The sequence below is a fragment of the Aspergillus melleus genome (assembly GCF_016097325.1).
Source record: "Aspergillus melleus strain CBS 546.65 chromosome Unknown contig3, whole genome shotgun sequence".
In the NCBI taxonomy this organism is placed as follows: domain Eukaryota; kingdom Fungi; phylum Ascomycota; class Eurotiomycetes; order Eurotiales; family Aspergillaceae; genus Aspergillus; species Aspergillus melleus.
Genome location: NW_025763372.1, coordinates 1,203,589 through 1,229,724, shown reverse-complemented (window position 1 = coordinate 1,229,724; position 26,136 = coordinate 1,203,589). Strand labels below are relative to the sequence as shown.

Genomic DNA, 26,136 nt, shown 5'->3' with positions numbered 1-26,136 from the left:
TACTCAGATGAGTGGTTCACGCACAAGGGAATACGAGCAGAGAAGCAAGATTGAGCACTAAGATCAAGCAACTATCGTGACGCTATTCCTGCAGGATGCGATGGTCCGGTTCGATCATGCGAGAGAATTATATATAGTAGCGTGTTTCCAGAACCATTGGGCGCTGATATAAGGGTTAGGCTCGAACGGGGTGGTTCGTGTAGCATTTTGCAAGGACTCGGTGTATTTGATCGCTTCGCTCTCTCCTGTTCTAGGGAATTGCGTCAGATCGTGAATGTGCATTATGCGTTCTTGTGGGTTCGTTAGGTCTATCGCGAACCTAGCCGAAGAACATCGTCAAGTTAGTGTGGTCGGGATGCCACATGTTTTTGCCACATGGATACGAACTAAAGAAGTCAGAAGAGAACTTCTGTAAGCCTGGTAGATCGTAAGACTCTACATTAGCGAGGCTTGTCAGGTCGGCTTATTGGGGCGCCCGGCCATGACTCTCACGCTCTTGAAGAATACTACTTTCCATCCAAAGGCGAACGGGATAAAAGGGCTTGGAGCAGACTAGTATCACAGTATCCATCGGAGACCTCTGGATTACACATGTTCAAGGTGGTAAGGCATATGGGGGCGGAATTACTGGCACACGGCTCAGGACGCATGATAGACCGTTAGGGTTAAGTCAAGTATGGTGATGATGGGCAGGTCATATAAAAGGCCGCTGCTGCCAAACGTCGGACACTGTCAGAATAGACCTCCAGTGAGAACATCAAAAGAATCTTACGAGAGTCTTGCATTCTTCTTCAGCATAATTCTTACCTACACATTACTTGTTGCGCGAGCCGTCAGAATCAACACAATGACGACCCTTCCAGTCTTCGGTAAATTCACAAACGGCGAGGAAGTTGCGGCCACGTTTGGCGATCGCATTCAAGGAAAGAATGGTATTGCTATCGTCCATTCTTTGTTTTACACCCGCGCTAAACTCCGTATACAGTGCTGGTGACCGGTGGAAGCTCAAAGGGCCTTGGTGCTGCCACTGCTAGAATTCTAGCCGCTCACAAGCCCGCGACCTTGATCGTAACTTATCGATCGAAGGCCAAAGTTGAAGATGTCCTCTCTGAGTTGCAGTCCATCTCACCCGAGACCAAAGTCATCGGTCTAGCTCTGGACTTGGGCGATCTCGAGTCAGTCCGCGCGGCGGCCAACGAGCTGAACCAGTCCATCACGCACTTGGACATCCTCATCAACAACGCTGGTGTTATGTCCGTCCAGGACCGCGAGCTGACCAAGTTCGGCATTGAGATGCAATTTGGAACGAATCACGTTGGACATTTCCTTTTCACTAACCTGATCCTCCCCAAGGTGCTGGCCGCCGCGGAGAAGAATCCCCCCGAGGCTACGAGGATCATCAATATTACGGGAGGCTGGCATCAATTCAGTCCGATCCGATTCGACGACTACAACTGGGAGGGAAAGCCTATCCCAACAGACCAGGAGCCTAACAAGGCCGTGCTTGCTCACTTCGGGGCCAAGTCTGAGGGAGACTATCTTCCTGAGGCGGCCTATGCTCAGTCCAAAACAGCCAACATTCTCTTCTCGGTGGCTTTGAACACTCGGTTGAATAGCCGGGGCATTGTTTCTTATGCCGTTAACCCAGGAGGTATTTGCCCCATGTTTGGTCTTACGCTGCTTGATCTTACCAATATCTAACCTGTTGCCTAGGTATCCTGACTGAGATTGGTCGCCATATTCCCTTGGAGAAGGCTCAGAAAATCATTGAATCCGGCTTGTTGGACAAAACCCCCGAGCAGGGAGTGGCCGGAGCCATTGTGGCTGCGTTGGATCCGAGGGTCACTTGTAAGTTGCGTGATTTTCGGTGCTACTGTCACTATGTCCCTCCTATTTGCTAATCACTACTACAGTAAGCAACCCTGTTTACCTGGATGATTGCCAGCAGATTCCTCCTTCAGGATATGCTAGTGACCCGGAGCTGGCCGAGAAACTTTGGAAGCTGACTGAGGACATTGTCGGACAACAGTTTACCGTGTAATATAATTCCATGGGGGCCATATTCGATGGTAAGCAGATAGTTGCATGTTGAATGGACGTTTAGTATATCACGAAGTCAAAATATAGTACCATTTATTGTTTACCGGGAGATATTGAGATTTACAGTACTGGTATTCAAATCGTATGAAAACTTTACTGTACCAGACGGTATCTTTGTAGATGACAAATCGTATTGATTACTCATCCCCAACGGCTGCGGCCCGCTAGACCCATCTTGGCCAGGCTAGTCCCGAAGGAGTAACAAGCTAGCAACTCTAGTCATCCCGCGGACAAACAAGGCGGTGCCCACCTTCGGCCATAAACAGGAGTAAGGCTGGCCCATCTTCGCCTTTTTTTGCTCTTCCTCTCCCATCTCAACTCCATCCTTCTCAGAATCCTGACATCTGCAAACACGCAATACGAGATGATCGAGACACAAATCGAAATTGCAGCCTCCCCAGCCAAAGTGCGGGAAGTGGTAAGTGCACTCCATCCGCATGATCATCCTCCTCCACTTAATCTCCGATCCGGTGGAGCTGCGCACCGACTGATGCTTTGACCATCATAGCTACTCGACTTCTCAACCTACGGGGAATGGCAGAGCCTCATCAAACTCCTCGAGCCCGAGGAAAATTCCAAAACCCTCCAGTCCCTTCAACCGGGTGACAAAGTGAAATGCGACGTGGACGGCATGAAGTTTACAGCAGTAATCAAGGTACACAACAACCACCCTCGTGTCCAGTCTAGATCCTCTCTCTCTTGTGGCATCCCATCTCCCGCTCGCTTTCGCTTTCTCTTAGATGCCAACGTCAGCTAAAACTGAGAACTACGGCTAGGAAAATTCCGAGAAGTTGTTCCAATGGCAGGGCCCTCCCGTGTTCGGTCTCATTGCCGGACTTCATAGCTTCCATCTCGAGCCCGCCAATGGTGGCGCATCGACTGCTTTCAGGCAGACCGAGTTATTCACCGGAGCCATCTCATTTATGATGAGCCCCTCGTTACTGGGAAAGAAGATGGTGGGCCAATACAACCAATTCAACAAAGACCTCAAGGCCCGTGCGGAATCCTTAAGCTAGTGGAGCAACAGATTACATTGCTGGAAAGGAATGACTGAATAATAATATCGGATTATCAACATCACAGAAATAAGTGCTGAGTGACTAGAACTGCCTACCAATCAAGCAGAATTGGCCAGCCGCTGCAATTTCGCCGGCCGAAGCAATCCGGCCCCCAATTTTCAAAGAGTCTATCGACCAATCTCTAGATTTGAAGCTGTAAAGTAGCGCCGCCGTCAACGAGCAGACCACCTCCCGTCATATAGCTGGATCTAGGGCTGCTCAGGAACATGATAGAGTCTGAGACCTCTTCTGGATGAGCAATGCGACCGAGCGGAACCACTCGTCGAATGATGTGTTTGAGGTTGGGGTCGCCTTCGATGGCTTCGTCCGTCATTGGCGTGTCAACCCAAGACGGACATACGGCGTTAACACGGATTTTGTATGGCGCGTTATCAAGTGCTGGACAAACGTTAGCCGATAACTTTACGCTAGTGTCGTTGCGAATTGGTCCGTTCTTTTTTCGTTTTTGCTTACCTGCATTTTTCACCATACCAAGCACTGCATGCTTGGCTGTGGTGTATTGAACGATTCGCGGTGTAGCCACATACGAATTGCATGATCCAAGGGCAATGATAGCGCCCCTGCCAACTTCCCGGGGCCCAGTGCGCGATGGCACGGTCATGACGTCCTGTCGTTTCATAGCCGCGCTTACAGCTTTGAGGCAATTAAACGTGCCTTTCACATTCACGCTCCAGAACCGATCGAGTTCCTCCCCTGACGCTTCTGCAATTTCCAGCGGACTTCGAACGCCAAGCTGCGGGGCGTCTTCAATGTCAGCTTACCCCCGGCTAGTTTAGTTTGGCTGAGACTCACGCCAGCGCTATCCACGCAGTAGTCAATCCGGCCCACATTGGCCACGGCCTGCCGAACCATGGTCTCCACAGATTCTTCGTTCGAGACGTCGACTTCGAGCACATGGATTACCAGGTCGTCCCCACTCCTCTTCGTTACCGCTTCTCTGCAGAGCCTTGCCGTCTCATCTGTCGCAATCTTATTGATGTCTGCTAATACCAGCGCACGTGCTCCCTCGAGCGCATAGGCAATGCTGACATCGCGGCCGATGCCCGAGCCTGTGCAAACCCCTATTAGTCGGTACAATTCCCTGCAATGAACAGGTTTCTTCCACGTAGTAGACGCAACCAGGAAAGAGAAAAAGGGGCCGGAAGGAGAGACAAAAAATGGAAAATAGGACGTATGCAGACTCGGCCCAGACCAATGAGATGAGTGAAAGGGTGAGTCACGTACCGGCACCTACGATGAGTGCATTTCCAGTAATATCCATTGCGAGGCTATGCCAGAAAAAAAGAAAGTAACAGAGAGACTGCGCTTAGGGAAAATAGTAATCAACTGAGACAATGGGATGAAGTGTGTGAAAAGGTACACCCCCAGACCGATGAAAATCATGAATCTTATATAGATACAACCCCAAGCTGACCGATTAATAAGCACAACTACGCTGAGTTGCTAAACTTATACACATTTCATGTTTCGGGTTACAAAATTCAATTATACATGGAATCACAGCCTCCGGAGTGTGAGTTAATCCACCTTCGCTCTTGCTTTTTCGCCTTCCTCTACCGCTTTCCTCAGCTTATCAAATTGAAAGTCACGAGCAAAGAACCAATCCTATATTGAATGTTAGTGACAAATCTATCTGACAGCTGAAAGGGGCGAAATAAAAATACCCAGAATGTTCGAGGTAACATGGCATCCCATATCCGGATGATGGTTGTTAGGTTTCCGTGCCAAAACCACGCAGAAGGTGAGCTTTTTTGCACTTCGGCGAATACTCCAGATGCGTACTCGGCTGGAGTCATTGTGTCTGTTGCGAAGGTACTCAGTATATGAACAAACCCCTATCGATTTTAAAGGGGACTCACTGGGTGTCCGCCGTACATGCGCCTTGAACTCTTCACTAAGCGGTTGGAAGATCGAATCTAGTCGTATTTTTCAGCCTGATGCTCAAAAATAGCCGTTCGAGCAAAGAGCTTACCAGCAGGCAAAGAGGCATCATAATCTCTTTTCAATATGTTTGTGCCCACTTCCCCCGAAATCACAGTGATCACCTTGACCCTGAGATTGCAGTTAGCGCTTTGCGGTCTCAGAAAGGATACAGAATGCCTTGTACCCGAAAGGCTTCATTTCAGCCCTGAGTGTATTTCCATATGCATGCAAAGCAGCCTTGCTCGCATTGTAAGAGGCTGTGTGAGACATGCCTCATCAGCAGCCTTTCCACAAATGGTAAATAGAAGGTTGGAGACCAACCGCCATAGATGTATGGCACAATACCACCAATAGAGCCGATATTTACAACGGTTCCTTTTGCTGCAACAATCGACTTGTGAAACACCCTGACCATCCTCATTGGTCCCAGTACGTTGACGGCGAACATCTTCTCAACCTGCGATACATCTGTATCGACAGCTGGCATCGTATATACTAGAGATAGTAAGCCGCAAATCCAGGAGCTTACGCGGTCTCAACCAACCAATTCCACTAGAGATCAGGTCAGTAGGATCAGGAAAACATGAGGGTTAGGATTGCCATACGCATTATTGATCAAAACATCAAGCTTCCCTTGAGTTAAGTCTCTGATTGACTCAAACAGGGATTCACATTGTGAATCACTGGTAACATCAGAGACAAAAACGTGGACTCCGAGGTCTTCCAGGTGATCGCGGGCCTCGTGAGGAAGGAGGGTTGCAATCACAGTATAACCTAATAGAGGGGATGTTAGTTGACACCAACTGCCAATAGCCTGTCCGAGACGTGCACACCTCCGGCGATAAATTGAGAGGCAAGGGCATGGCCAATTCCGCCTTTTCCACACCTAGTTATGGATTGTCAGAAGGCATGCACCCATTTCTTTCGGGGTCGCTTCTTACCCTGTGATCAAAGCCGAAAGTTTTCGCTCCATGTTAGACAGTACTTCAGTATCAAGACCAGCGGACAGAAGCAGTTACAGATACACAAGTTCGTTTCCCACCAGTTGATGCCAATTGATAAAGAGGGGGATCAATCCTGTTGACACAGCGTTACACTGGCCCGTCTGTCATGCGATGATAAGGCTTTTTCACCCTGGTCAAGGCTGCTAATCTAAGGATTCTCAAAATGCAGGCATCCAAATTGAGAGAGGCGATGTCAACAACAAGTAGCGCAAAGACACGAAGGTCCAATCACCGAAATAGCCGGCCTAACATCCCATGGTCCGAGAACATGAAGATTCTAGACTACGAAGCCAATCAGTATAGCGTGCTTTAATCAAGCATCGCCCTTCTTGCCCCGCTCTTACCTCAGAAATCGAGGCTCGTTATCGTGAAGCCCTGGGATTAGACCTGAGGCCAATGGCACGTGGGGGCGGTATCAGCATGACAGCTAGCTTGGCCCCCGAATTCAAGGACGGTGGAAACCGTCCAAAATAGATTACTCACTCCAACTGGGGCTGAAGTCTGCCATGTGCTGACGGACAAGGAGCAGGAACGTGGTTTGCTGCAGGTGCTAGTAGCGCACTGGTTCCTCACCATCGGAATATTGGGCCTGTTAGGACAATCTTACGGTTAGTGTCTGCAAATGGGCTCCCCATAACGCCATTCTGGGCACTTACAGTATTGTCATTTCCATCGTTTCTTGCAATTTCGGCCTGTCTTGTGCCTGGTTTAGACTAGCTAATGTTTCCTTCCAGAACCAAAGGCCTGTAGTTAGGCAATTCTTTCGGCCTCGCCAGGTACTTCGTGAATATTTCATTTCATTTTAAGTGTCATGGCTGTGTTGATAGGATTCTCTATATATACCAAGGGGGAAACTCTGTGACACGCCGATAAATCCTCATCTTCATAGGAACACCACGTTGTATCCTCGCTGAACAATATTCAAGGCTTTCATACTACCTGACTCTTTTGTTTCTACTACACGATCATTTCGGCCTTTTGCACATACTTCAATTAGACTCTGCTACCTTTCCTTCTACTTTAATACACACAAGAATACAACATGAGCGTCTCATCCGCATCGAGCTTTGTGGAGGTGGACTCTGATAGATCTGAGAAGCCCACGCCTCAACACACAACTGAAACGATTGGGCTACAAGAGCCTATCGCTATTGTCGGCCTAGGTTAGTTCGATTGAAGGTATTCACAACTACTATACTGATTCAACATCTAGGATGTCGTCTTCCTGGAGGCGTCTCGTCGCTTGACGACTTCTGGGATATGCTCATCAACGGCAGAACAGGACAATGCGACATTCCACCCTCCCGCTTCAACGCCGAAGCCTTCTATCATCCCGATAAAGAGCGGCCGGGAAGCATGAACACGAAGGGTGGTTATTTCCTCAAGGAAAACATCCGAGACTTTGAGAACTCTTTCTTTGGTATCAACAACCTTGAGGCTACCTATATGGACCCGCAGCAGCGAAAGCTGCTGGAGGTTGTATATGAGAGTTTCGAGAGCGCTGGTGCTCGTCTGGAAGATGTCTCGGGGTCCAACACCGGTGTGTATGTTGGAAACTTCACAATGGATTTCCAAGTCATGCAGACGAGAGATCCGGAGTATCTTCATCGTTACAGTGCCACCGGTATGGGAACGACTATCCTGAGTAACCGTGTGAGCCATGTTTTCAATTTGCTCGGACCTAGGTATGTGGATTCCAGCGATGAGATGGGCTTTTGCAATCTTGCTGATGGAGAAACAGTTTGGTCCTGGATACTGCGTGTTCTTCTTCTCTATACTGTCTTCACACAGCCGTCATGGCTCTACGGAACCATGAGTGTGATGCTGCGGTCGCAGCTGGGGTTAATCTTATCCAGTCCCCAGAGCAACACATTGGTACAATGAAGGCCGGGGTGCTGTCGAAAACGTCGACGTGCCATACTTTCAGCGACCAAGCCGATGGCTATGGACGCGCGGACGGTGTTGGAGCCGTTTATGTTAAACGGCTCAGTGACGCCATTGCCAACAAAGATCCTATCCGAGCAGTCATTCGTGGATCTGCGGTAAACGCGTGAGTAGCATTAACCTGTCTGTACATGATTCATACGCTAACCTACCTCAGAAACGGTCGTACTCCTGGAATCACACAGCCAAGCTCTGCTGGACAGGCAGCTGTGGTTCGCAAGGCCCACGCCCAGGCAGGGCTGAATCTTCACGACACTTCGTACGTGGAGGCGCACGGCACTGGTACTCCTGTGGGCGATCCCATTGAGATTCGTGCCCTCGCGGACGCATTCTCAAGCAGACCGAAGTCCTCACCTTTGTTGATTGGATCAGTAAGCCATCCCTCACGCCCCTTATGATACGATGATCTAGCACTGATGCTCAGAAATAGGTTAAAACCAATCTCGGGCACAGTGAAGCTGCCAGCGGTATCTCCAGTATTATCAAGGCCGTTCTCGCTCTTGAGCGAGGAGTGATTCCCCCAACTGTAGATGTTGGGACTATGAACCCGGACATCAAGACGTACGACTGGAACGTCGAAATCGTCACCCAAAACACGCCGTGGCCCTGCGATGGTTGGAATATTCCTCGAAGGGCCGGTATCGTAAGTCATCAATTGTGAGACACGGTCTACTTATATGATGCTAATCTTTAGCAGAACTCGTTTGGTTACGGCGGAGCCAACGTTCACGTTGTGCTGGAGGCGTCCGACTCGTTCGTGCCAGCGGGCTATCACAAGAACGTGGTCCCTACTTCGGTGCTCAATCTTATCAATAAGAAACTCCTCTTGCCCTTTTCAGCCTCCAGCCAGTCGGCCCTCACAGCCAGAGTGTCCAGCCTCAGCGGAAAACCTGCCAATCTGGTAGATCTTGCCTACACTTTGACGGCACGTCGGTCCAAGCTGGCAACCAATGGCTTCCTGATTGCCTCGCAGCGCACTCTGGCGGACGACCTAAAGCCTGAGAATCTGATCATTCCCCGCGAGACCAACATTGATGTAAGCAAGGGGCTTACATTTGTGTTCACGGGACAAGGCGCACAATGGGCCGCAATGGGAAAGGGTCTTATTGACCAATACGCTGCCTTCCGCAACTCCATCCAGCAGTTTGACGCGGTTCTCAAAGGCCTCGAGCATGCCCCTTCCTGGACTCTCCTGGACACTCTGACTCAACCGGCTGAAAAGAGCCAGATCAATGAGGTCAGCCGGGCGCAAACGGCATGTACCGCTCTGCAGGTTGCTCTGGTGGACCTTCTCTTCTCCTGGGGTATCGAACCATCTGCAGTCATTGGACACTCGTCTGGCGAGATTGCAGCAGCCTACGCCTCCGGCTTCTTGACCTCAAAGGAAGCGATTACCATCGCCTACTACCGAGGTTATGCGGTCAGCAAGTTATCTATCAAAGGACAGATGATGGCCGTCGGGTTCGGGCAGGAGAGTGCGGTAGAGGAGATTGAGCGTAACGGATTGACCGGGAAGATAACTGTGGCTTGTGTCAACTCGCCCGAGAATGTCACTCTAAGCGGTGATGCCGACGCAATTGACACTCTACACTCGGCCATGAGCGAATCGAGCGTCCTCCGTCGCAAACTGCTCACTGACGGACGGGCGTATCACTCACACCATATGGCTCAAGTCGGTGCCGAGTATGAGAGTCTCGTTCGAGCCAGCTGCAAGCCACTCGCGACGCGCGTGAAGAGCAAGGCTCATGTACAGTGGATTTCGTCTGTGTTTGTTACCTCGAACACAGACACGATCGATTACTCCTACTGGCGACACAATCTTGAGAAGCCTGTTCTGTTCGGCCCTACTCTGAAGAAACTGGCCGAGACGCACTCAACTCCGTTGGTGGAGATCGGTCCTCACGGAGCCCTGAAACTTCCTATCAAGCAGACCCTTCAAGATGTTGGAATTACCGCTCCTTATTTCCAAGCTGTCACGCGTGGAGAGTCCACCGATTCGAGTCTCTTGAAACTCCTGGGTAGCTTGTACGTGGCTGGTGCAAACGTGCCTCTTAACCTTATCAACGGCCTCGACAATGTAGCTGCTGCTAAGGACCTCAGTCTTGTTGGCAAGATTGTGAAGGATCTCCCCACCTACCAGTGGACATACCAGCAGACATTGTGGAACGAGTCGCGTGCTAGCATAGAGTTCAGGAACCGCAAGTACCAACGCCATGAGCTGCTTGGCTCAATGACTACCGGCAGCAACCTGGTGGTCTTCACATGGCGGAACGTTCTCAATGCCAACGATGTGCCATGGATTCAAGACCACAAGCTAGATCGCACTGTCGTATTCCCCGCCGCTGGATATATTGCCATGGCAATCGAAGCTCTTACTCAGGCCTTGGGCAAGAAGCAGGCGGACGCTTTGTCTTATGAGCTGCGCAATGTCAACATCATGGCCGCTTTGACTTTGTCTAGCCAGGATAACATGGTTCCTGCGGAGATTTTCACTACTCTGCGAAAGAAAAGTGTCTCTCCCACTGTCAAATCCAAGAAATGGTGGGAGTTCGAGATCGTTTCCGTCAAAGATGGAATCTCATCCACGCACGTCCTTGGTTCTATTGCGGTCTATGTGCCTCGTGCGCCTCTTGCTGCCGCTGTTAAACTGGACGAAGCTCATGGCGAGCCGTCTGCGGTGCGCAACTGGTACCAGAAGATGAGAGATGAGGGTCTGAACTTCGGGACCCAATTCCAAACTATGAGGACGCTTCGCGTTCCTCGAGGCCGGACGGACCGCTGGGCCATCTCGGAGATTGATGTCCATCAACAGACACCGGGGGGTATCGAGCATGATTCAAGCTATACCATCCACCCTGTCAGCATCGATGGCATGTTCCAGACTGCCATCATTGCCGGTGCCCACGGAGTCATTCCCGATCTCCTGGCTCAGGTTCCCGTGTCTTTCGAGAGCGCCATTATTCGCGCCCCTACGGCTGCGGATCTCGCCAGCAGCTACACAGTCTTTGCTGACTCCCATGCGACGAGTTTCTCGACCGCTACTATCTCCACGGAGCTGCGTAAGCCTGATGGACAGGTGCATGCACAGGTCCACGGCATGCGTCTGAGAACCTACGAAGGGTCTGCGAACAACACAGATATAGTGGAGCGTCAACCGATGCTTCGTGTCTGCTGGAAACCGGATCTCGCCAGTCTACAAACTGCCCCTCATGTGCTCGAGGAGTTCATTATGGGCGAGGCGGCGTTGGAGAGACTCTCGGCGCAGGTCTGCCCCTCTGAAAAGCTTTACCGCATGCTGGGAGTCTTGGAGCTCTTCTGCCACAAGAACCCCCGAGCTCGAATTCTCTACTGTCTCGCCGATTCTGATGACCTGACCGCTGTGGGAGTGTGTATGAGCAAGCTGGGAGCGGGAACCGAGATGCCCAACTACAGCTCGTTCTCTGTGGCTGAGATCACCGATGAAGGTGTGGTGAACAAAAGAAAGCTTCTTGAGGCCGGCCCGCCTGCAGACCTTAAATCGCTCCCCGTTGATGGCAATGCGTCCACTTATGATGTCGTCATCGTGCCTATCGCATACCAAGACCAGCAAAAGAAGCAGATCGATCATCTCCTGCCATTGGTCGGCTCCAATGGTCTCCTCCTTATGCCGGATCCTTTGCAGTCGTTGCCCAAGCTGCCGCAGGAGGCCGACGAATCAACCACCTGGGAAGCGTCTAACATCTGTGGATTTGGACTCCTCCAGAAGCGTACACAAGACCCGAAGTCGGGAGCTCAGATCGAAAATCTCGTCCTTGTTGAAGAAACACTGGGTACCGCGCTGGGCGATGCTATTCTATCGACAATCTCCCGCATCGCAGACTCGGTCACTCGACTGCCCTTGGATGCGGTCTCGGAAAGCACCATCCCTGCCAAGTGCACTGTTGTCACCACTGTTGAAACCGCCCAACCCTTCCTGTCCACTATGGATGAAGAACACATGGGTCTGTTGAAGGTCATCACCAACCGTGCTTCCAACGTGGTCTGGGTGAACAGCTGCGGTATGCTGCAGGGTAAAAACCCGGACATGGCTCTCGTCGGCGGTCTTTCCCGATCCTTGATGCTGGAGCAGCCGTCTCTTAGCTTTTACACTCTGGACATGGATGGCAAGACCACACCCGATATCACTGCTAAGCATATCGCCTTTATTCTCTACCAGAGTGTCCTGTCGCCGCACATTGACTACGAGTTCGTCGAGAGGAATGGTCTGCTGTACATCAGCCGTTTCCTGCCCGACTATGCGTCTAATGATCGGTTCCAGCAGACGCAAGGAAAGCATATCAAGCAGATGGAGCTAAAGGACGCCGGTGATTGTGGTCTCTTCCTGCAGGGAGCTAGCCAGGTGCACTCGCTCTGCTTCAAGCAGAGCCCGGGCCTCGCTCAGTTGAAGAGCGATAATGTCGAGGTTGAGGTGATCGCTCACGCTATCAATGCTCAGGATAGTCAGGTCATTCACAGCAAGGCGGAGACCAAGAAGTCTACCTGCGGCACGGCGTTTACTGGTATTGTGAAAGGAGTCGGTAGCTCTGTTGCCGGTCTCGCTCCTGGAGATCATGTCGCTGTGATGGCACCTAATCACTTCCGTCTCACCGATCAGGTTCCTTCCTGGGCTTGTCAGAAGCTTGAGTCCGCAGACAGCCTCACCGAGCTTGCAACCATTTTCGTCCCGTACGCCACAGCTCTATACGCACTGCATGATCGCGCCCACATCCAATCCGGGGAGTCTCTGCTCGTGCACATTGACTCGTCAGGCATCGGACTAGCCTCTGCTCAACTCGCCGCTCTCTCGGGGGTGGAGGTCTTTTGCACCGTGCTCACGCAGGAAACCAGGGACTTTCTGATCAAGTCGTATGGGATTGACGAGAACCGAGTCTTCGTTCTGGACGAAGCAACCTACCTCGCAGACATCCAGGCCGCAACTAACGGTCGCGGTGTTGATGTCGTATTCAATCTGTTCAACGATGACCTGCTTCACGACAGCTGGCGAGCCTGTGCGGACTTCGGCCGGTTCGTGGAAATCGGCAATCGGACTGCCGAGGGCTTGGATATGAGTTTCTTCTCTAAGCAGCTGACTTACACTGCGTTTGATCTGGAGAGTCTCTTTTATTCGACAAATCCGGCTGTTTGGAAGAAGTGGACTAGGTGAGTTGGCTCTAACCTTAGATATCTGGTGAACACACGCTGACAAGGTACGATGCGCAGTCTAATGCAGAACGTGTTGAAGCTGTACCGGGAAGGGCGCATTCAACTTGCCGAGCCTTCGAAGGTCTTCGATGTTTCTCAGGTTTCTGAAGCATTTCATTATGCCAATGCAGACAATCTTCTCGGCGGTGTCGTGGTTTCGCTGGAGAACCGCAGCTCCAAGATCAATGTATGTCGCTGTGATTCCTATCCATGTCGTCCTCTATTAACCGTTCAAACCCAGGTCCTTCCAATGAAGTACGCCACCGTGCTCTCTTCCGAGAAGACGTATCTCCTAATCGGCTGTCTTGGTGGGCTCGGTGCATCTCTTGCCAAATGGATGTTTGCGCGTGGCGCACGGAAGTTCGTCTTCCAGGGTCGATCCGGAGCGGACCGTCCTGCAGCACGTCGTCTCGTCGAAGACCTCCAGTCCCTTGGCGCTGAAGTGTCCGTCGTTCGCGGAGACGTAGGCAGCAAGGCCGACGTGCAACGAGCCGTCGACAGCATCCCCGGTATCCTCGGCGGCGTCGTCCAAGCCGCCATGGGTCTGAGCGAAGCCCTCTTCACCACCATGACGAACCAAGCCTGGCACACCGGCATTGGCCCCAAGCTGCGCGGCACCTGGCATCTCCACGAGGCTATCGCCGCGCGCGAGCAAACCCACCCCCTCGACTTCTTCCTCATGACCTCCTCCGTCTCCGGCAGCGTCGGAACCGCCACCGAAAGCAACTACTGCGCCGCGAACCACTTCCTCGACGCCTTCGCGCGGTACCGTCGCGCGCACAACCGCGCCGCCAGCTCGCTCGGCCTCGGCATGATCTCCGAAGTCGGCTATCTGCACGAGAACCCGGAGATCGAAGAGCTGCTCCTCCGCAAGGGCATCCAGCCCATCAACGAGGAAGAACTGCTCCAGATCGTCGACATCACGCTCAGCCAGAACGCCACCACCCCGGGGTTCCTGCGTTCCGACCCCCTAGCTAGCAGCCACATCCTGACCGGCCTCGAGCCGCTCGCCCTCAAGGGCCTCCGCAGCAAGGGCTTCGACGTCAGTAACCCCATCCTCTCGGACCCGCGCGCCTCCCTCCTCGCCACCACCATCGACGGCCTGACCAACGCTGCCGACGATACCCTCGGCGCCGCCGTCTCCGCGGAACTAACGCAAGCCCTCACCGAGGCGGGCGAGGGCGTCCCCCTCCGCGACACCGTCGCTGCGCTGGTGGGCAAGCGGTTCGGGAACCTGATCCTCATCCCGGCGGAAAAGCTCGATGTCAAATTACCTCTGTCGACGTACGGCATGGATAGTATGTTGGCAGCCGAGTTCCGGTCCTGGGTGTATCGGGTATTCAAGGCCGATGTGCCGTTCTTGGATCTGTTGTCCCCGACGATGAGTTTGGATTCGTTGATTGATGGGATTGAAAAGGAAGTTGGTGCTTTGATGGCTTAGTGCGTTTGTTTATTTGTTTGATCGATTGATTGGGTTGAATTATTGGATTGGGCTGGTTGGGGGGGTATGAGTTATGATTCTTGGGGTTGGGTTTCTTTCCTGGAGTTTGGCGTTTTGTATATATTTTTTTGTCTGCTTGCTTGTTGCTTTGGATTGGGCTGGGTTGTTTGTGTTTACTTTTACTTTGTATACTCTTTCCTTCTACTATATATTTCTATCATTCGACTACTGTTCTATTTAAAATGACTTTGTTGTCCGTAACCTGTTCCTATGATCACGTAGTGTGGTACGTAGTTATATCCGGCACTATCCCTCATCTCCAGGATTCAGACAAAGTAGATAAGAACCAGAGAATCACCACATCGGCAATACGTAGAAGAAGAGGGTAGATTAGGTATCAATTACAATAGCTCTTACGGAGCACTTCATTTCTGCTCTCAATGCCTCATAATGCATACATTACATTACATGTCTAGGATTTCAATGCGTATATTGAACACAGCTCTACAAGATTATGATGCATGTACTTGTCTTCATGAAATTAGGTAGATATCCTATCGTATGTTATCCTGTCAATCGCAAGGAGTACAGTATATCGACACGGAAAGGAAAAGAAAAGTAAAGAAGAGAATAAAAAGGTAAACACACAAACAGTGAGAAGCAAGGGATACAGTAGCATACCTACCTACCAACCCACCCAACCACCCAATAAACCTATCCTCAGCTCAGATCGAGCACGCCAACAACAGCAACCGACCCATCCCAGCCAGCCATCCTACATACCAAATGACAAACCGAAACCCCCCTTCACCCCACAGTTATGCACCGGACCTGTCCTACCTGAAATGCACATACCTACCAAGTTCCTCCGATGCCGAATATCCGAACTCCAAGATCTCTCCACCAGGCACCAATCACAGCCACCTAGGTACATACTCACCTACATACCACAGCAGAGGATCAAGGGCCGCGTAACGGCACCTCCGAAGCCAAGTCCTGACAAGCCTTGAACAGAAAAGCTTGTTCGGGCAGGAGGTTCCGTGTCCCTTGCAGAGGGAAATCAATGGAGAGATCGGAATGTGAGCTCCGATGGGTGCTGTGTATTGTGTGACGTGAGCTGCATGATGCAGCGGAGGGGAGAACAGGGTGAATTGAAGAAAATGCCTCATAGATGAGTCGGGAGATTTGATTACATTTGAAGATCGGTTCTGGGTGATGCATTGTACCCTGTTGCACGGTTCTATCTCGGTGTCTACTCCAGACGGAGTGGCGTGTTGTTTGTCGAGTGGTCCATGGGGTTCGATATTGAATGTGCTTTGGAAAGGGTGCTCTAATTAGTGATTAGTAGGCGAGTGCTTGCGTAGAAGGGGTGATCTGGGTACGTAGATTTCAGAGGTCCTCCTCCAGTACTGCATAATCCGCGGTACATACTCCGTACTTCTGGAAAGGATCAGGTTCACCGCCGAATGCACACCGCTCCAGATGCAGGGGCTGGCGGTGTCACCTGTGCCGTGACTCATCGCGCATCGTCCCTCATGTCCTGTCGGGTCCGGTATCAACTAGAAACGAAGCACTGGTTCTAGTCAGCCTGCCAAAGATCTGAGGTCGATGTATACCTGGTGAGTAGAGCGAGACACTTTCGACCCAAGACACACTTTGCAATAACCAAAGCATAGGGGAAAATAGGTAGTAAGATATATAGACAATGAGTTGAAAATAAATCATATTCTAAAATAATAAACACAAATCTTTATGAATTCACTGCTATAAGTATATTTTGTCACTCGGACTGAGGCTAATTGAACAAAGATAAATCAGGCATTTATCATCATCTCTCATCAGGGTCGTGAAGGACGTCGGTGTCGTCACTCAGACGGTGTGGAGGTGGTGGTAAGGTGCCGCAACAAAGCCCAGAAATAAGCATGCGCGCCCCCTGCCCGCCATGGGTAAAGGTGAAGGAGGAGGAAAGAAACAATCACTGTACCCATGACGGCGGATAGTAATTATCCCCGTTGTCATCCATCGGGGTCGCCCCCGGATCGAACAATGCCGCCGGCCAGATCGAGTCAGTGGCAGACGTCGTCATCGGCATACTCGACGTCGGTGTTGTCATCGGCTTGAACGCTTCGGCATCCGACATAGCATAGACCTCCTGCGACGGAAGCGGCTTGGAGTCCATGCCCATGTTCGCCTGCAGTTGGTGCTCCAGGGCAGCCGTCGATTCGTTGGCGGACTTGAGGAAATCGTCGATGCTGATTGACTCCAGATGGTTCGACGACAAGAGCTGCGCCTGCGGCAGACCGATGAACGAGGAGGCGGAACTGATACGGAAGTTATCCATATCTGATCCTTCACTGCCGCTGTGGAGATCGGGGAGATCGGCGCCCGCGGTTCCGATACCGGAGAAGGGTCCGAAATCCTCCACCTCCGAGATGTCTCCCGACGATGAAGGAGCCGGCAAGCCGGTGGTCATGGAGTTGTAGTCGAAGCTAGCGTAGGAGGGAGCTTGCGTGCTGGTGGCAGCCGGAACGTCCGACGAGTACAATGGGAAGCTGGACCAGTCGACGGGCGGGGCACTGAACCCTGCAGAGTGGAGGGGCAGATCGGCTTCCGGCGAGGTGAAATAGGACTCTTTGTAGGGATCTTGGAAAGCCATACAGTTCACCGGGGACGTGGTCGTTGTTGGGAACGAGGAATATGACGAGACGTCGAGAGGGGGGACACTGGTCACGAGTTGATTCAGAGGCGTCTTGCCCATCGGCTGCTGCACGGACGTCGTGGGTTCTGAAGGCGCGCTGTGATCCGTCGATTCCTCCAAGGGTTGAGCCGGGGGAAAGAAGGATGAGAGATCGAGCGGGGGCATAGATGTTGGGACATCCTCCGTAGCAAGGACGGGGGCACTATCGGGAGACCCATGTTCGGATTTGACTCGGCGTTGAGGACCCAGGGGAGCAGACATCTGCTCCGGAAACTGCGGGTTTGCAAACGGTAGCGGCGGCGGCGGCGGCGGCGGCTGCTGCTGCTGCTCGTTCATGAAGGCAGCTTGACTTAACGGCAGATGGTCGATGGATCGTCGAGCCACATCGGACGTCGAATGGATGGTATGCGACCGCGGTATCGTGTAAGGCAGGCCGCATTTGTGAGCCATGTCATTGTGTTTGTGAGCCGGCTTGTGGTGACCATCCCGAAAGATGGTGAGCGTGCTTTCGGACTTGGTCGACGTCAACTGGGGTTTTTTGGGCAGCTCCGACAGAGAGGTATGCGGTGGCGGAGGCAGACCCGTCTCCGGGACAGGATCGAGATGGGGTTCCTTTTTCAGCGCGCAGGTGCAACGTAGCCCATGGGAGCAGCCACATCTTGTACGAGAATCCTCTGTGAAATGCAGATCAGAAAACAATGAACCGAACTACCATCGCCAACATGCTCACGCTTTAGATCCCGCTTGTCAACAGCGTGGGGATCTGAATCATGCTTGTGGCTATTCTTTTTCTTGTCACCACACTCGCACTTGGTGTGGGTTGTCCGTGACTTGCGTAGGCCGCGACAGTGAGCGCATTGAGAGACTGGGCGGCCCTTTTTATTGATGTGGGTCAAGGGGCGGTCTGGACGAAGAGGACAGTTTCCCTCCGAGTCAGCTTGGGTTCGATCTCTCGCGGCATGCCTGCGTTGTTCGACTGCGGGGCAATGAAGGACAATTGAGACTTACCGCTGTGGTGACAGCTGCTGACACGGTGACCCCGGACGCAAGCTTCACAAGCCCACTTCTCGCCATCGATCAGCATAGCGACGTTACTGGGTAGCGAACATGCGACGATTCGCGACGAGAAATAGAGGAAAATCAAAAGTAAGAAGAGCGACGAGAGAACCGATACGGACGGGTCTCTCGGACAGAAGCGTGAGGTTTGTTTGTTCGCTGCTTCGTTCTCTTTCCAACTTTGGATTCAATATTTTTTTTTCTTTTTTATAGCAGAAATTCAATCAGCCGAACAGGAATCCCTGTCGGGAAGGAAGCGAAAGGGCCGTCAAGGCGAGAACTCGCGGACGAGGTGTGCGGTCCGTCGAAGCGATCGGACCGACAGGAACCAAGAAACTCCAACAACGCAGGGGTATCTTCAATGAATATCCCAATGCACCAAAATGATGCCACAGAAAACGCCGGGTTCACCTGTAAAGGGAGGGGCCGCAACCGAGAACGGGAGGACTAGTGGAGAACACCTTTCAATTGAATTGAAGGGTGGGCGAAGAGTAGTATTGAAGTGAAAGGTGGCGAGCGATACTCAAGGCACCGAGGTACCAGGAGCAGGGGGGGTGGTGGTGAGGAGGAGGTGGGGAGGAGGAAGAGAAGTGAAGATAGTCGATCCGGAACTAAGAGGAGGCCCAACAGAACATGGAAAATGAAGAGCACAATTCAACACAAACAACAACTAATTCGCGGGGGGCCAAAGCCTACGCACCGTTTGGCGCCGGCCGTGAGACAGGACACCAAAAACCGGCTGTGGCGGCCAAGGGAAAGGGGAAAAGCGATCGATCTGAAGGCAGAGCTGCGAAGACACCCTGGGAGAAGAGAGAAAAGAAAGAAGGGAAGAACAAAAAAAAAGAGGAAGGGGGAGAAAAGAAAGAAAAAGAAAGAAAAAAAAAAAAAAGGAAAAGGAGAAAAACGGGGGAAAAAGGGAAGAGGGGAGAGCAGGAGAGAAAGCGGGAAGAGAAAGTTGGAAGTGCGCCGCAAGGAAAGACTTCTGGCGCTGCTGGTCGATCTGCCTGCCCGGACTTGTACCAATTCGTGTGTACTCCGGACTACGCTATACTGAGTATGTCTATGCTATAAATACTTTTTTTTATTTTCCCTTTCTATTCAATAACCCAGGCATGAGCTCAATCAACAAGATTATTAGATCATAACCCAGACAATTTCCTCCAAAATTAATGCCCTATTACATAAATACCCCATCCTCCCCAGGAATGCAATGTCATTCTTCCAGTCCAGACTCTTTCCCAGTTACCTAAGAGCTTCGCAGTACCTGCGTCTCCTCGAGGATTACAGTACGGTGACGATACCGAACTGCGCCAGCCTCGTGCTGCGGTTCAGCGTCGTCTCTCTTTTCTTTTTTCCTTTTCTGTCTGTCAAAACAGGCTGAATCAAGGAGCCCGATCCCCGTCATCCCCGTGGATTGCTTCGGAATGGGTGATCTGATGCACCGGTTGCCTTGCGCCGTGGTCCAGGGACCTCTCCGGCAGTTTCGACAATCGCGTGGTGATAATATCATCATGCCGGTACACAGTATACTGAATACCGAATAGTAAATATCCTCCGGTTAGGTAATGGATATGGACGTGGCCTGGGGTCTCCAATCTTTCCCCATCGAGATCCCGGACAGGGCATCCTGGGCTTTGCCTGAGGTCCTCCAGAGCCCAGAAGTCCGGAGAGTCCAGTCAGCTCAGCTCAGCTTCCTGCAGCGCACTGGTCACACTGACCGTCCATGTACACCGTATGCAGGCAGGATGGATACTGACTTCCTGACTTACATGAACATCGGTCCTCCGCGGACTCTCACGCAAGGGACGCGAACTCTTTCCGGTTGAACTCACTTCAGCTGCCTCTGTCGCATTCACAATGCTATCCCCTCGAGGCCCAAACCGGGAATATTCGACCCCAACCGCGATTCACGCTGAATTTCGTAACCTAATTCCAATTAGTTAGGTCTTAGGGTTTGTGACCCTTCATGGAAGCAACAGAAAAGAAAAAGGGAAAAAATAAAAAATAAAAACTGGAGCCCCAGTACGGAGACTAACCAAACTCTGTCTTACGGGCGATGGATCCTCTTACGAAATTCTGGGGCAGAAGCCGGGCCGGTGATGACTTGGCTGCGTGTTCTGCCTGTCTGGGAGCGAAGAGGGGCTCTTCTTTTTTGCTTCCCTTTTCATAGACCGAGTTTTGTCCTCTTCGCATCCCCTCATCGTCTTCCATTTTCGGGGTTGCTCGAACGCAATGACTCGAGGATCTCGGCGCCAAACCTGATGGGTTACATCATCGGAGGCGAGGAGTGAGGCCGTCTGGAGGCGCTTTCGTCGCCTCGTTCTAGAAAATCTTTCGGATCTTCCGTGCAGACCGATAGGCGTGGAAACGTGCGGCGCAACAGGCACGGGGATTGGACCGTGGGTGGGCGGCAGGCGTGAACCACGGATGGATGGAAGAGCGTTGCGTTGCCGAGAAAGACAGCAGCCAAACATACTGCAGGCAGGGATCTCCAAAAGAATCGCGATCACATCTCAGTCCGCAGTGTACTCAGAGTCTCAGTACTACTCGGTAGAGCAGGTCCTGCCTCAGTGCCTACCGAGAAATGGACGGAGGGCCAACCGCATGCCTTCTCCGATCCCGTGACGGGCGAGACGTGCGATGGCGTCATGCCTTCTTCTTCGGGGCGTTTGCAGGCGGTCAGGCGCTCTCCGATCGGCGGCCTGGATGCCTGGTCTCTCCACCAATCGCCGTCCCCACCGGGTCTGCCCGGCTGCGATGCCTGAGCCTGAATTGCCCGCTTGGAGACGGCCCTTTTGTGCCTGTAAGTTGTCTACCTATCGATATCCATGGATGTGATCACGTCCGTCAATTCCCAGCGCATCCCAACATCAAATACCTACCTATCCCCGTCCCCCCTCCCTTATCATCCCGCCTCACAGAAATGATCAATCGACTCCATCCCGGCGTCTAGTCTCGACCCGCGACGGTCGAAAAAAACCTGAACGGTGACCGCGAGGTGGATCGGCCCTCCAATTTCACCTCCAATCCCCCAGACAAGTCCCACTTCGCTAGCCGCGGACTGGCGCTAAACGGCGCCGGCCTTGGGGGTTGGTCCAAGTTGGTCTTGGTCTGGGAGTCCCATTCGCACCGAGACTTTCTCCAGTTGGGAGGATTGGTCCGTCGCGCTGTGTTCGGGCCGCGGTGGATAATCCTCTAACTTAAGGCTACCGAACTCTAGATAGGGAGTTGGCTGGAGGGGCACTGCGGTGTACTCCTAGTCTCCTAGTGTATGTAGTGTGACTGACCGGTCTAGGTGTGCGCGGGTGACTGACCTGGTGACTGTCGTCGGTTTGTGTTGGGTTGGATTATGGTTTGTAGCTGATGTTGTTGATTATACTAGCCTTGTAGTTACAGAAGACGTGAAGGTGTTGAGTGTACCTAGGTAGCTTCGAGACGAGACGGACACAACTTCTACCTTCAGCATTATCAAGTTCTACTATGTCAACCACTTTCTGTCAGTACGGAATATCTCCGACCTACTCAACAGGGAAGGAATTGTCCGAACCAAAGCGAATAATGACATCGTAGTATCAGCCTCGGCCCTAAAGATCGCATCATATATCAATACAATCAAGTGGGACTAACCAGCCAATATTCCAAGAGTGCCTCTAATTCCAATCTTGATCCGATCATTTCACAGTGACCCATCAGCTCTATCTACTACACACTCGAGGAGCTATCTGAAACAGCTAAAGAGGCCCACTCATATGTCTTCAGTCCTTGTATATAGAATGAAATAATACTCCATCCAACTCAGCACTGCTCATCCAATGCTCTGAACATGGAAATTCAGCCTCGTCCCAAATCACACACTCGTATACTTCGTACATCAGATCTATCCAGCCCAGAAGTGCCTTGTCGGTCTAGAATGAGGTGACGTATGTATATACATCAGTGGAGATTGAAGAACCGTATGCCATCCAGCTCCAACCAGCGTGTTGGCCTTCTGGCGTTGATTGCTCAAGACAGATCACATGTTTACTTGGCTGCTGGCCTGGGAGAGATCGAATAGACAGACTTATGAATTGATCTAATACTACCGGAATCACGAGTCGCAGGCAGGACAAGCAGGTGTTCATATCAATTCAATCAAGGGCATCTCTGTCGTGCTGAGGATGGGTATTGATATGAATATGAGGACATGTTCAACCCTCTGGGACATGATATTGTATATTAACTAAGATCGAGATTCGATTGACTATTTGGGAACTGGTTGGGGTGTACGTAGTGAGCTGTGCAGGTTACCTACCATGTCAAATAGGCGGGTACTGTACCAGGCAGGTATGCATTTGGTGATCTCCATAACTCCATGCAGGAGAACAGACAATGGGGCAATTGTGGCGAATCCGGCAACATGGGGACAACGCTAGAGCCCTAGGGTGTAAGCAGCGTTGATTGATAAGATCCACTAATGTAGAGGAATTCTAGCCTGGTAGCTGAGTATTATCCTAGAATGAGGTTAATTCATCCTCATCTCTAGGCTTACCCTATTGCTGAAGTATAGTACACGGGTTATCTGAAACACTGTATTAAACCCCTGTATTGCAATAAATATTGTCAACAAGATGTGAAGCTATATATAAGTCTATAAGTGTAATTCGTGAGATCCGCATTGATTCTTTTTCGTTGTCCAAAAATCGGTTTATTTGTATTTGGCCATGAATTCGGCGTGGAACTTCACGATCCGCTCAACCCAGTCGGTTCCCGGAGCCAAGAAAGTCGTGCGGAAGTGAAGAGTGTTCTCCTTCTGTCCGAAGCCGGAGCCCGGAACGACACAGACGCCCGTAGCGTCCAGGAGGCGCAGGCAGTAGAACTCGTCGGCGGCGCGCTTCTCCTCGGCGGCGGCCTCGACGGCCTTGGGGGGGAGCGTAATCGTGGGGAAGAGGTACATGGCACCCTAGGTGAAGCATTGACGTTAGCAACTGATGTGGACTACGGAGTACCAAGGGCTAAAGACAACATACCTGGGGCTTTTGGCACTCCACACCCTCCATCTTTTGGAAAGCGTCGTACAGAGCCAAGGCGCGCTGGTGCAGACCATCCCGGATACCGTTATACTCCTTCTGGTAAACCTCGTGGCTGGGAGAGCCTTCCTTGGGCGGGTTGACCATCATCTCCAGCAGACACTGTCCGATGACGGGCGGGCACAGCCCGATACTGACGAGCTTGTAGATCTGGGCGGCGACCTCGGGGTCAAATCCAACCAGTTCGAAGTAACCACCACGGTGGCCACACTCGCCAACCATGCCCTTGGACACACTGTGCAGGGAGACCAGCTCCACGTTGTCGTACTTGCCGGGCTGCTCCTGCTGCAGCTGGCGCAACCTCTTCTTGAACGAGGTGAATTCACCTTCGAATACGTTGGTCTGGTAGACCTCATCGGCGATGACCACCAGCTTCTCCTCGGCGGCGATGTCGAGCACGCTCTTGATGTCATCAGCACCCAGAGACGCACCGGTGGGGTTGCCAGGGTTGATGACTACGATCGAGCGGACGTCCGTGCCATTGCTCTTGGCCTTCTCCAAAGATGCCCGGATGGCATTAACATCGGTACCCCAAGCCTTCTCCTCTTCTAGGAGGTAGGGAACGCATTGCGCATTGAGAAGGGAAAGAGTGGCGGTGTAGAGAGGGTATTGAGGGATGGGAACGAGAACACCGGCCTGGGGTCCGTTGCAGATGACGTTGAGAATGGTGTTGACACCCGACGAGGCACCGGCGCAGAGGAAAAGGTCCGAGGGGTTGGCAGGGAATCCATCACGCTCCTCGATAAATTTGGCGACACTGTTCCGGATGACCGGAGCACCTTGGCTGTGACTGTACGCTCCCACGCTCTGCACGTCGGCAAGAAGGACCTTAGCGCGGTCGATGACGTCTTGTTCGTATCCGAAGGATGTACGGAGGGCCTCGGGGTTGTTCAGCAGCAGGGGGTTCTCGAGCAGACTGAGCACTTGACGGAAGAAGGTGATGGGCTTTTGGTCGAGTTGTTGCGGGTTGCCGATGTTGGCGAAGATAACGCTGTCGAAGGGCAACGACTTGTCTCCTTGGGCCAGCTTCACCCGGTATTCCTCCGCCTTGACGGCAAGCTCACCACGAACGGCATACTTGGCTTCCTTAACGTGGGGGTTGATGTTATCGGGGTTCAGACAGCGAGTAGCCTGAGCACACAAAGTCCGCTTGGTGGTGTAGGAGACGGTCGTCTGGGCCGACATGGTGGGGACTGTAGTCGGAGGAAGAGAGATTGGTTAGTATATGTGAATCTTTCGAGATTGAAACCGGCGGTTCATTCGGAGGGACCGCCACGTTTTGTACTGGAGTGACGGAGTCATCTCCCCCCTCTCGAGTGGGTAAGAGACAGGATGCGGGAACGGGCCCGAGGGATGTCACGAGAGAGAGGGGAATGGCGTGGGCGTCTGACGGCCGAGAAAGCGCAGCGGCATTAAACGGACATCCAATGGTGCAACGCTGGCAGGCGATCGGGACCCAACCGGGCGATTTCCCGAAACGCGACTAAAAGCAGGGTGACTTGACGTACCTGAAAGGGACTTGGAACTAGAAGCCCCGGCGGGAAACGAGCAGAAGGCCCGCGGGATGTGCTGACGGCGCATCAGGCCAGCGCCATTCGGCCGGGAAATCGAGCATCGCAGCGGCGAGGCCCGCATGTGCGCGGCGAGCTTATACTGCCAGCTCATCTTGTCGCTTCCTTATGATGCCCCTGGGAGTTGGTCGAGACAGCCAATTACTTGCGCGATTTCCTTCCTTTCTCCACCTTTTCAGGAGGGGGTTTGTGGCCAGACGTGGGGTGATTCAGGGGGAATTGGCAATGAGAAATCTGGTAGCCACAGGAAGAGAAGGACGCAAGGAGATAATTGGAATTGCCTTCACACAGAATCGAAAACTAAAAAAAAAGAGAAAAGAGGGAAAAAAAGAGGTGAAGACGGAAAACACACGATTTCCCTTTGGGCGGGCGGTGAATCCCGCGCTGAGTCATCGCTATCAGATGCGATAAGGACTAACTATCTGAAAGATACATACATACTACATACCTGGTAGATCATTTAAGATGGAGCGTTACTTGATGATCCTCTCAAAATCAATGCTGATGCTTTAGTTGCCTCCTTTCACTCATCCAAGTACTACAGAAACGCTGGCGGCCTTCGTGGCACCCCGAACCAGGCCACGCCAAACTCAGCGAACGCCTCCGCTTTCTTCCCCACGAAGAGGCTTCCGGCGCCGCCCGACGTCGGCTCTCTCCCCGCGACTCCTGCAGTGCTGTTTGCTCTCCTCCAGTCTATGGCTCCTGGGCCCGGATACGAGATCTTAGGTAAAGATCAACTCTCTACCAGCTCCTAAAGAACATGGTTCCACCACCAATACGACTCTATGAATAATCCCTCAGATCGCGTGGATCCCAGATGGAAGATGCAAGATGCTCGGACGCTTGGCATCGGCCCACTCTACGGTCAAATCCAATCGCATCCGATCAGGCGAATCGAGGTCATGTTGTCTTCTGTCATTAATTGTATGATACAGCAGCCTCACTTGCTTTTTTGCTCTAGTAACGATCACAAGGAACAAATAAATAACCCTAGGCTTCATCCGTCACGGCTCCAGAGAGCCGGAGTGAGGGAG

The 26,136-nt window shown here is 52.1% G+C and overlaps 7 protein-coding genes across 8 annotated transcripts; 3 read left to right on the top strand and 4 right to left on the bottom strand.

Moving 5' to 3' along the window:
• The first annotated feature begins 692 nt into the window (after positions 1–692).
• On the top strand, positions 693–2,280 carry LDX57_005432 (uncharacterized protein). Its single transcript, XM_046087114.1, has 4 exons — positions 693–932; positions 986–1,651; positions 1,714–1,848; positions 1,914–2,280. Exons 1-4 carry the CDS (start codon positions 848–850, stop codon positions 2,039–2,041), a joined length of 1,014 nt encoding a protein of 337 aa, XP_045943081.1. The 5' UTR covers positions 693–847; the 3' UTR covers positions 2,042–2,280.
• A 98-nt stretch (positions 2,281–2,378) lies between these two features.
• Positions 2,379–4,625, bottom strand: LDX57_005430 (SDR family NAD(P)-dependent oxidoreductase). Its single transcript, XM_046087112.1, has 3 exons — positions 4,404–4,625; positions 3,972–4,228; positions 2,379–3,912 (listed from the first exon to the last, which is right to left on the bottom strand). Exons 1-3 carry the CDS (start codon positions 4,438–4,440, stop codon positions 3,301–3,303), a joined length of 906 nt encoding a protein of 301 aa, XP_045943079.1. The 5' UTR covers positions 4,441–4,625; the 3' UTR covers positions 2,379–3,300.
• LDX57_005431 (SRPBCC domain-containing protein) lies at positions 2,465–3,116 on the top strand (the record flags this gene model as incomplete). Its single annotated transcript, XM_046087113.1, has 3 exons — positions 2,465–2,518; positions 2,609–2,755; positions 2,877–3,116. 3 exons carry the CDS (start codon positions 2,465–2,467, stop codon positions 3,114–3,116), a joined length of 441 nt encoding a protein of 146 aa, XP_045943080.1.
• RED1 (RNA elimination defective protein Red1) lies at positions 4,606–6,795 on the bottom strand. 2 transcript variants are annotated; one of them, XM_046087110.1, is made up of 10 exons: positions 6,044–6,795; positions 5,936–5,988; positions 5,708–5,876; positions 5,647–5,654; positions 5,424–5,597; positions 5,287–5,359; positions 5,152–5,231; positions 5,039–5,095; positions 4,844–4,980; positions 4,606–4,784 (listed from the first exon to the last, which is right to left on the bottom strand). In XM_046087110.1, the coding sequence occupies exons 1-10, from the start codon at positions 6,073–6,075 to the stop codon at positions 4,698–4,700; spliced, it is 870 nt and encodes a 289-aa protein (XP_045943077.1). In that variant the 5' UTR covers positions 6,076–6,795; the 3' UTR covers positions 4,606–4,697. The 2 variants fall into 2 exon arrangements, with proteins under 2 accessions (XP_045943077.1, XP_045943078.1); XM_046087111.1 differs by having other exon boundaries at positions 4,694–4,784; positions 5,055–5,095.
• A 1,107-nt stretch (positions 6,796–7,902) lies between these two features.
• On the top strand, positions 7,903–14,948 carry LDX57_005428 (uncharacterized protein; the record flags this gene model as incomplete). Its single annotated transcript, XM_046087109.1, has 6 exons — positions 7,903–8,156; positions 8,208–8,421; positions 8,481–8,693; positions 8,748–13,228; positions 13,289–13,457; positions 13,512–14,948. The coding sequence occupies 6 exons, from the start codon at positions 7,903–7,905 to the stop codon at positions 14,709–14,711; spliced, it is 6,531 nt and encodes a 2,176-aa protein (XP_045943076.1). The 3' UTR covers positions 14,712–14,948.
• Positions 14,949–16,686: 1,738 nt separating this feature from the next.
• Positions 16,687–18,493, bottom strand: LDX57_005427 (uncharacterized protein; the record flags this gene model as incomplete). Its single annotated transcript, XM_046087108.1, has 3 exons — positions 16,687–18,083; positions 18,140–18,313; positions 18,418–18,493. 3 exons carry the CDS (start codon positions 18,491–18,493, stop codon positions 16,687–16,689), a joined length of 1,647 nt encoding a protein of 548 aa, XP_045943075.1.
• Positions 18,494–23,149: 4,656 nt separating this feature from the next.
• ALT1 (putative alanine aminotransferase) lies at positions 23,150–25,196 on the bottom strand (the record flags this gene model as incomplete). The annotated part of the gene is made up of 3 exons (XM_046087107.1): positions 23,150–23,404; positions 23,472–24,724; positions 25,040–25,196. The coding sequence occupies 3 exons, from the start codon at positions 25,194–25,196 to the stop codon at positions 23,150–23,152; spliced, it is 1,665 nt and encodes a 554-aa protein (XP_045943074.1).
• Between the last annotated feature and the right edge of the window lie 940 nt (positions 25,197–26,136).

Coding starts and splice junctions, on each gene's coding strand:
- RED1 (XM_046087110.1), bottom strand. CDS start 6,075: ATGGAGCGAAAACTTTCGGCTTTGATCACAGG. Junction 5,360..5,423: donor TGTGCCATACATCTATGGCG/GTTGGTCTCCAA, acceptor TGTCTCACACAG/CCTCTTACAATGCGAGCAAG. Junction 5,232..5,286: donor GCTGAAATGAAGCCTTTCGG/GTACAAGGCATT, acceptor CTGCAATCTCAG/GGTCAAGGTGATCACTGTGA.
- LDX57_005432 (XM_046087114.1), top strand. CDS start 848: ATGACGACCCTTCCAGTCTTCGGTAAATTCACAAACGGCGAGGAAGTT. Junction 933..985: donor TCGCATTCAAGGAAAGAATG/GTATTGCTATCG, acceptor CTCCGTATACAG/TGCTGGTGACCGGTGGAAGC. Junction 1,652..1,713: donor TTATGCCGTTAACCCAGGAG/GTATTTGCCCCA, acceptor CCTGTTGCCTAG/GTATCCTGACTGAGATTGGT.
- LDX57_005430 (XM_046087112.1), bottom strand. CDS start 4,440: ATGGATATTACTGGAAATGCACTCATCGTAGGTGCCG. Junction 4,229..4,403: donor TGCACTCATCGTAGGTGCCG/GTACGTGACTCA, acceptor GGGTTTGCACAG/GCTCGGGCATCGGCCGCGAT. Junction 3,913..3,971: donor ACTGCGTGGATAGCGCTGGC/GTGAGTCTCAGC, acceptor GACGCCCCGCAG/CTTGGCGTTCGAAGTCCGCT.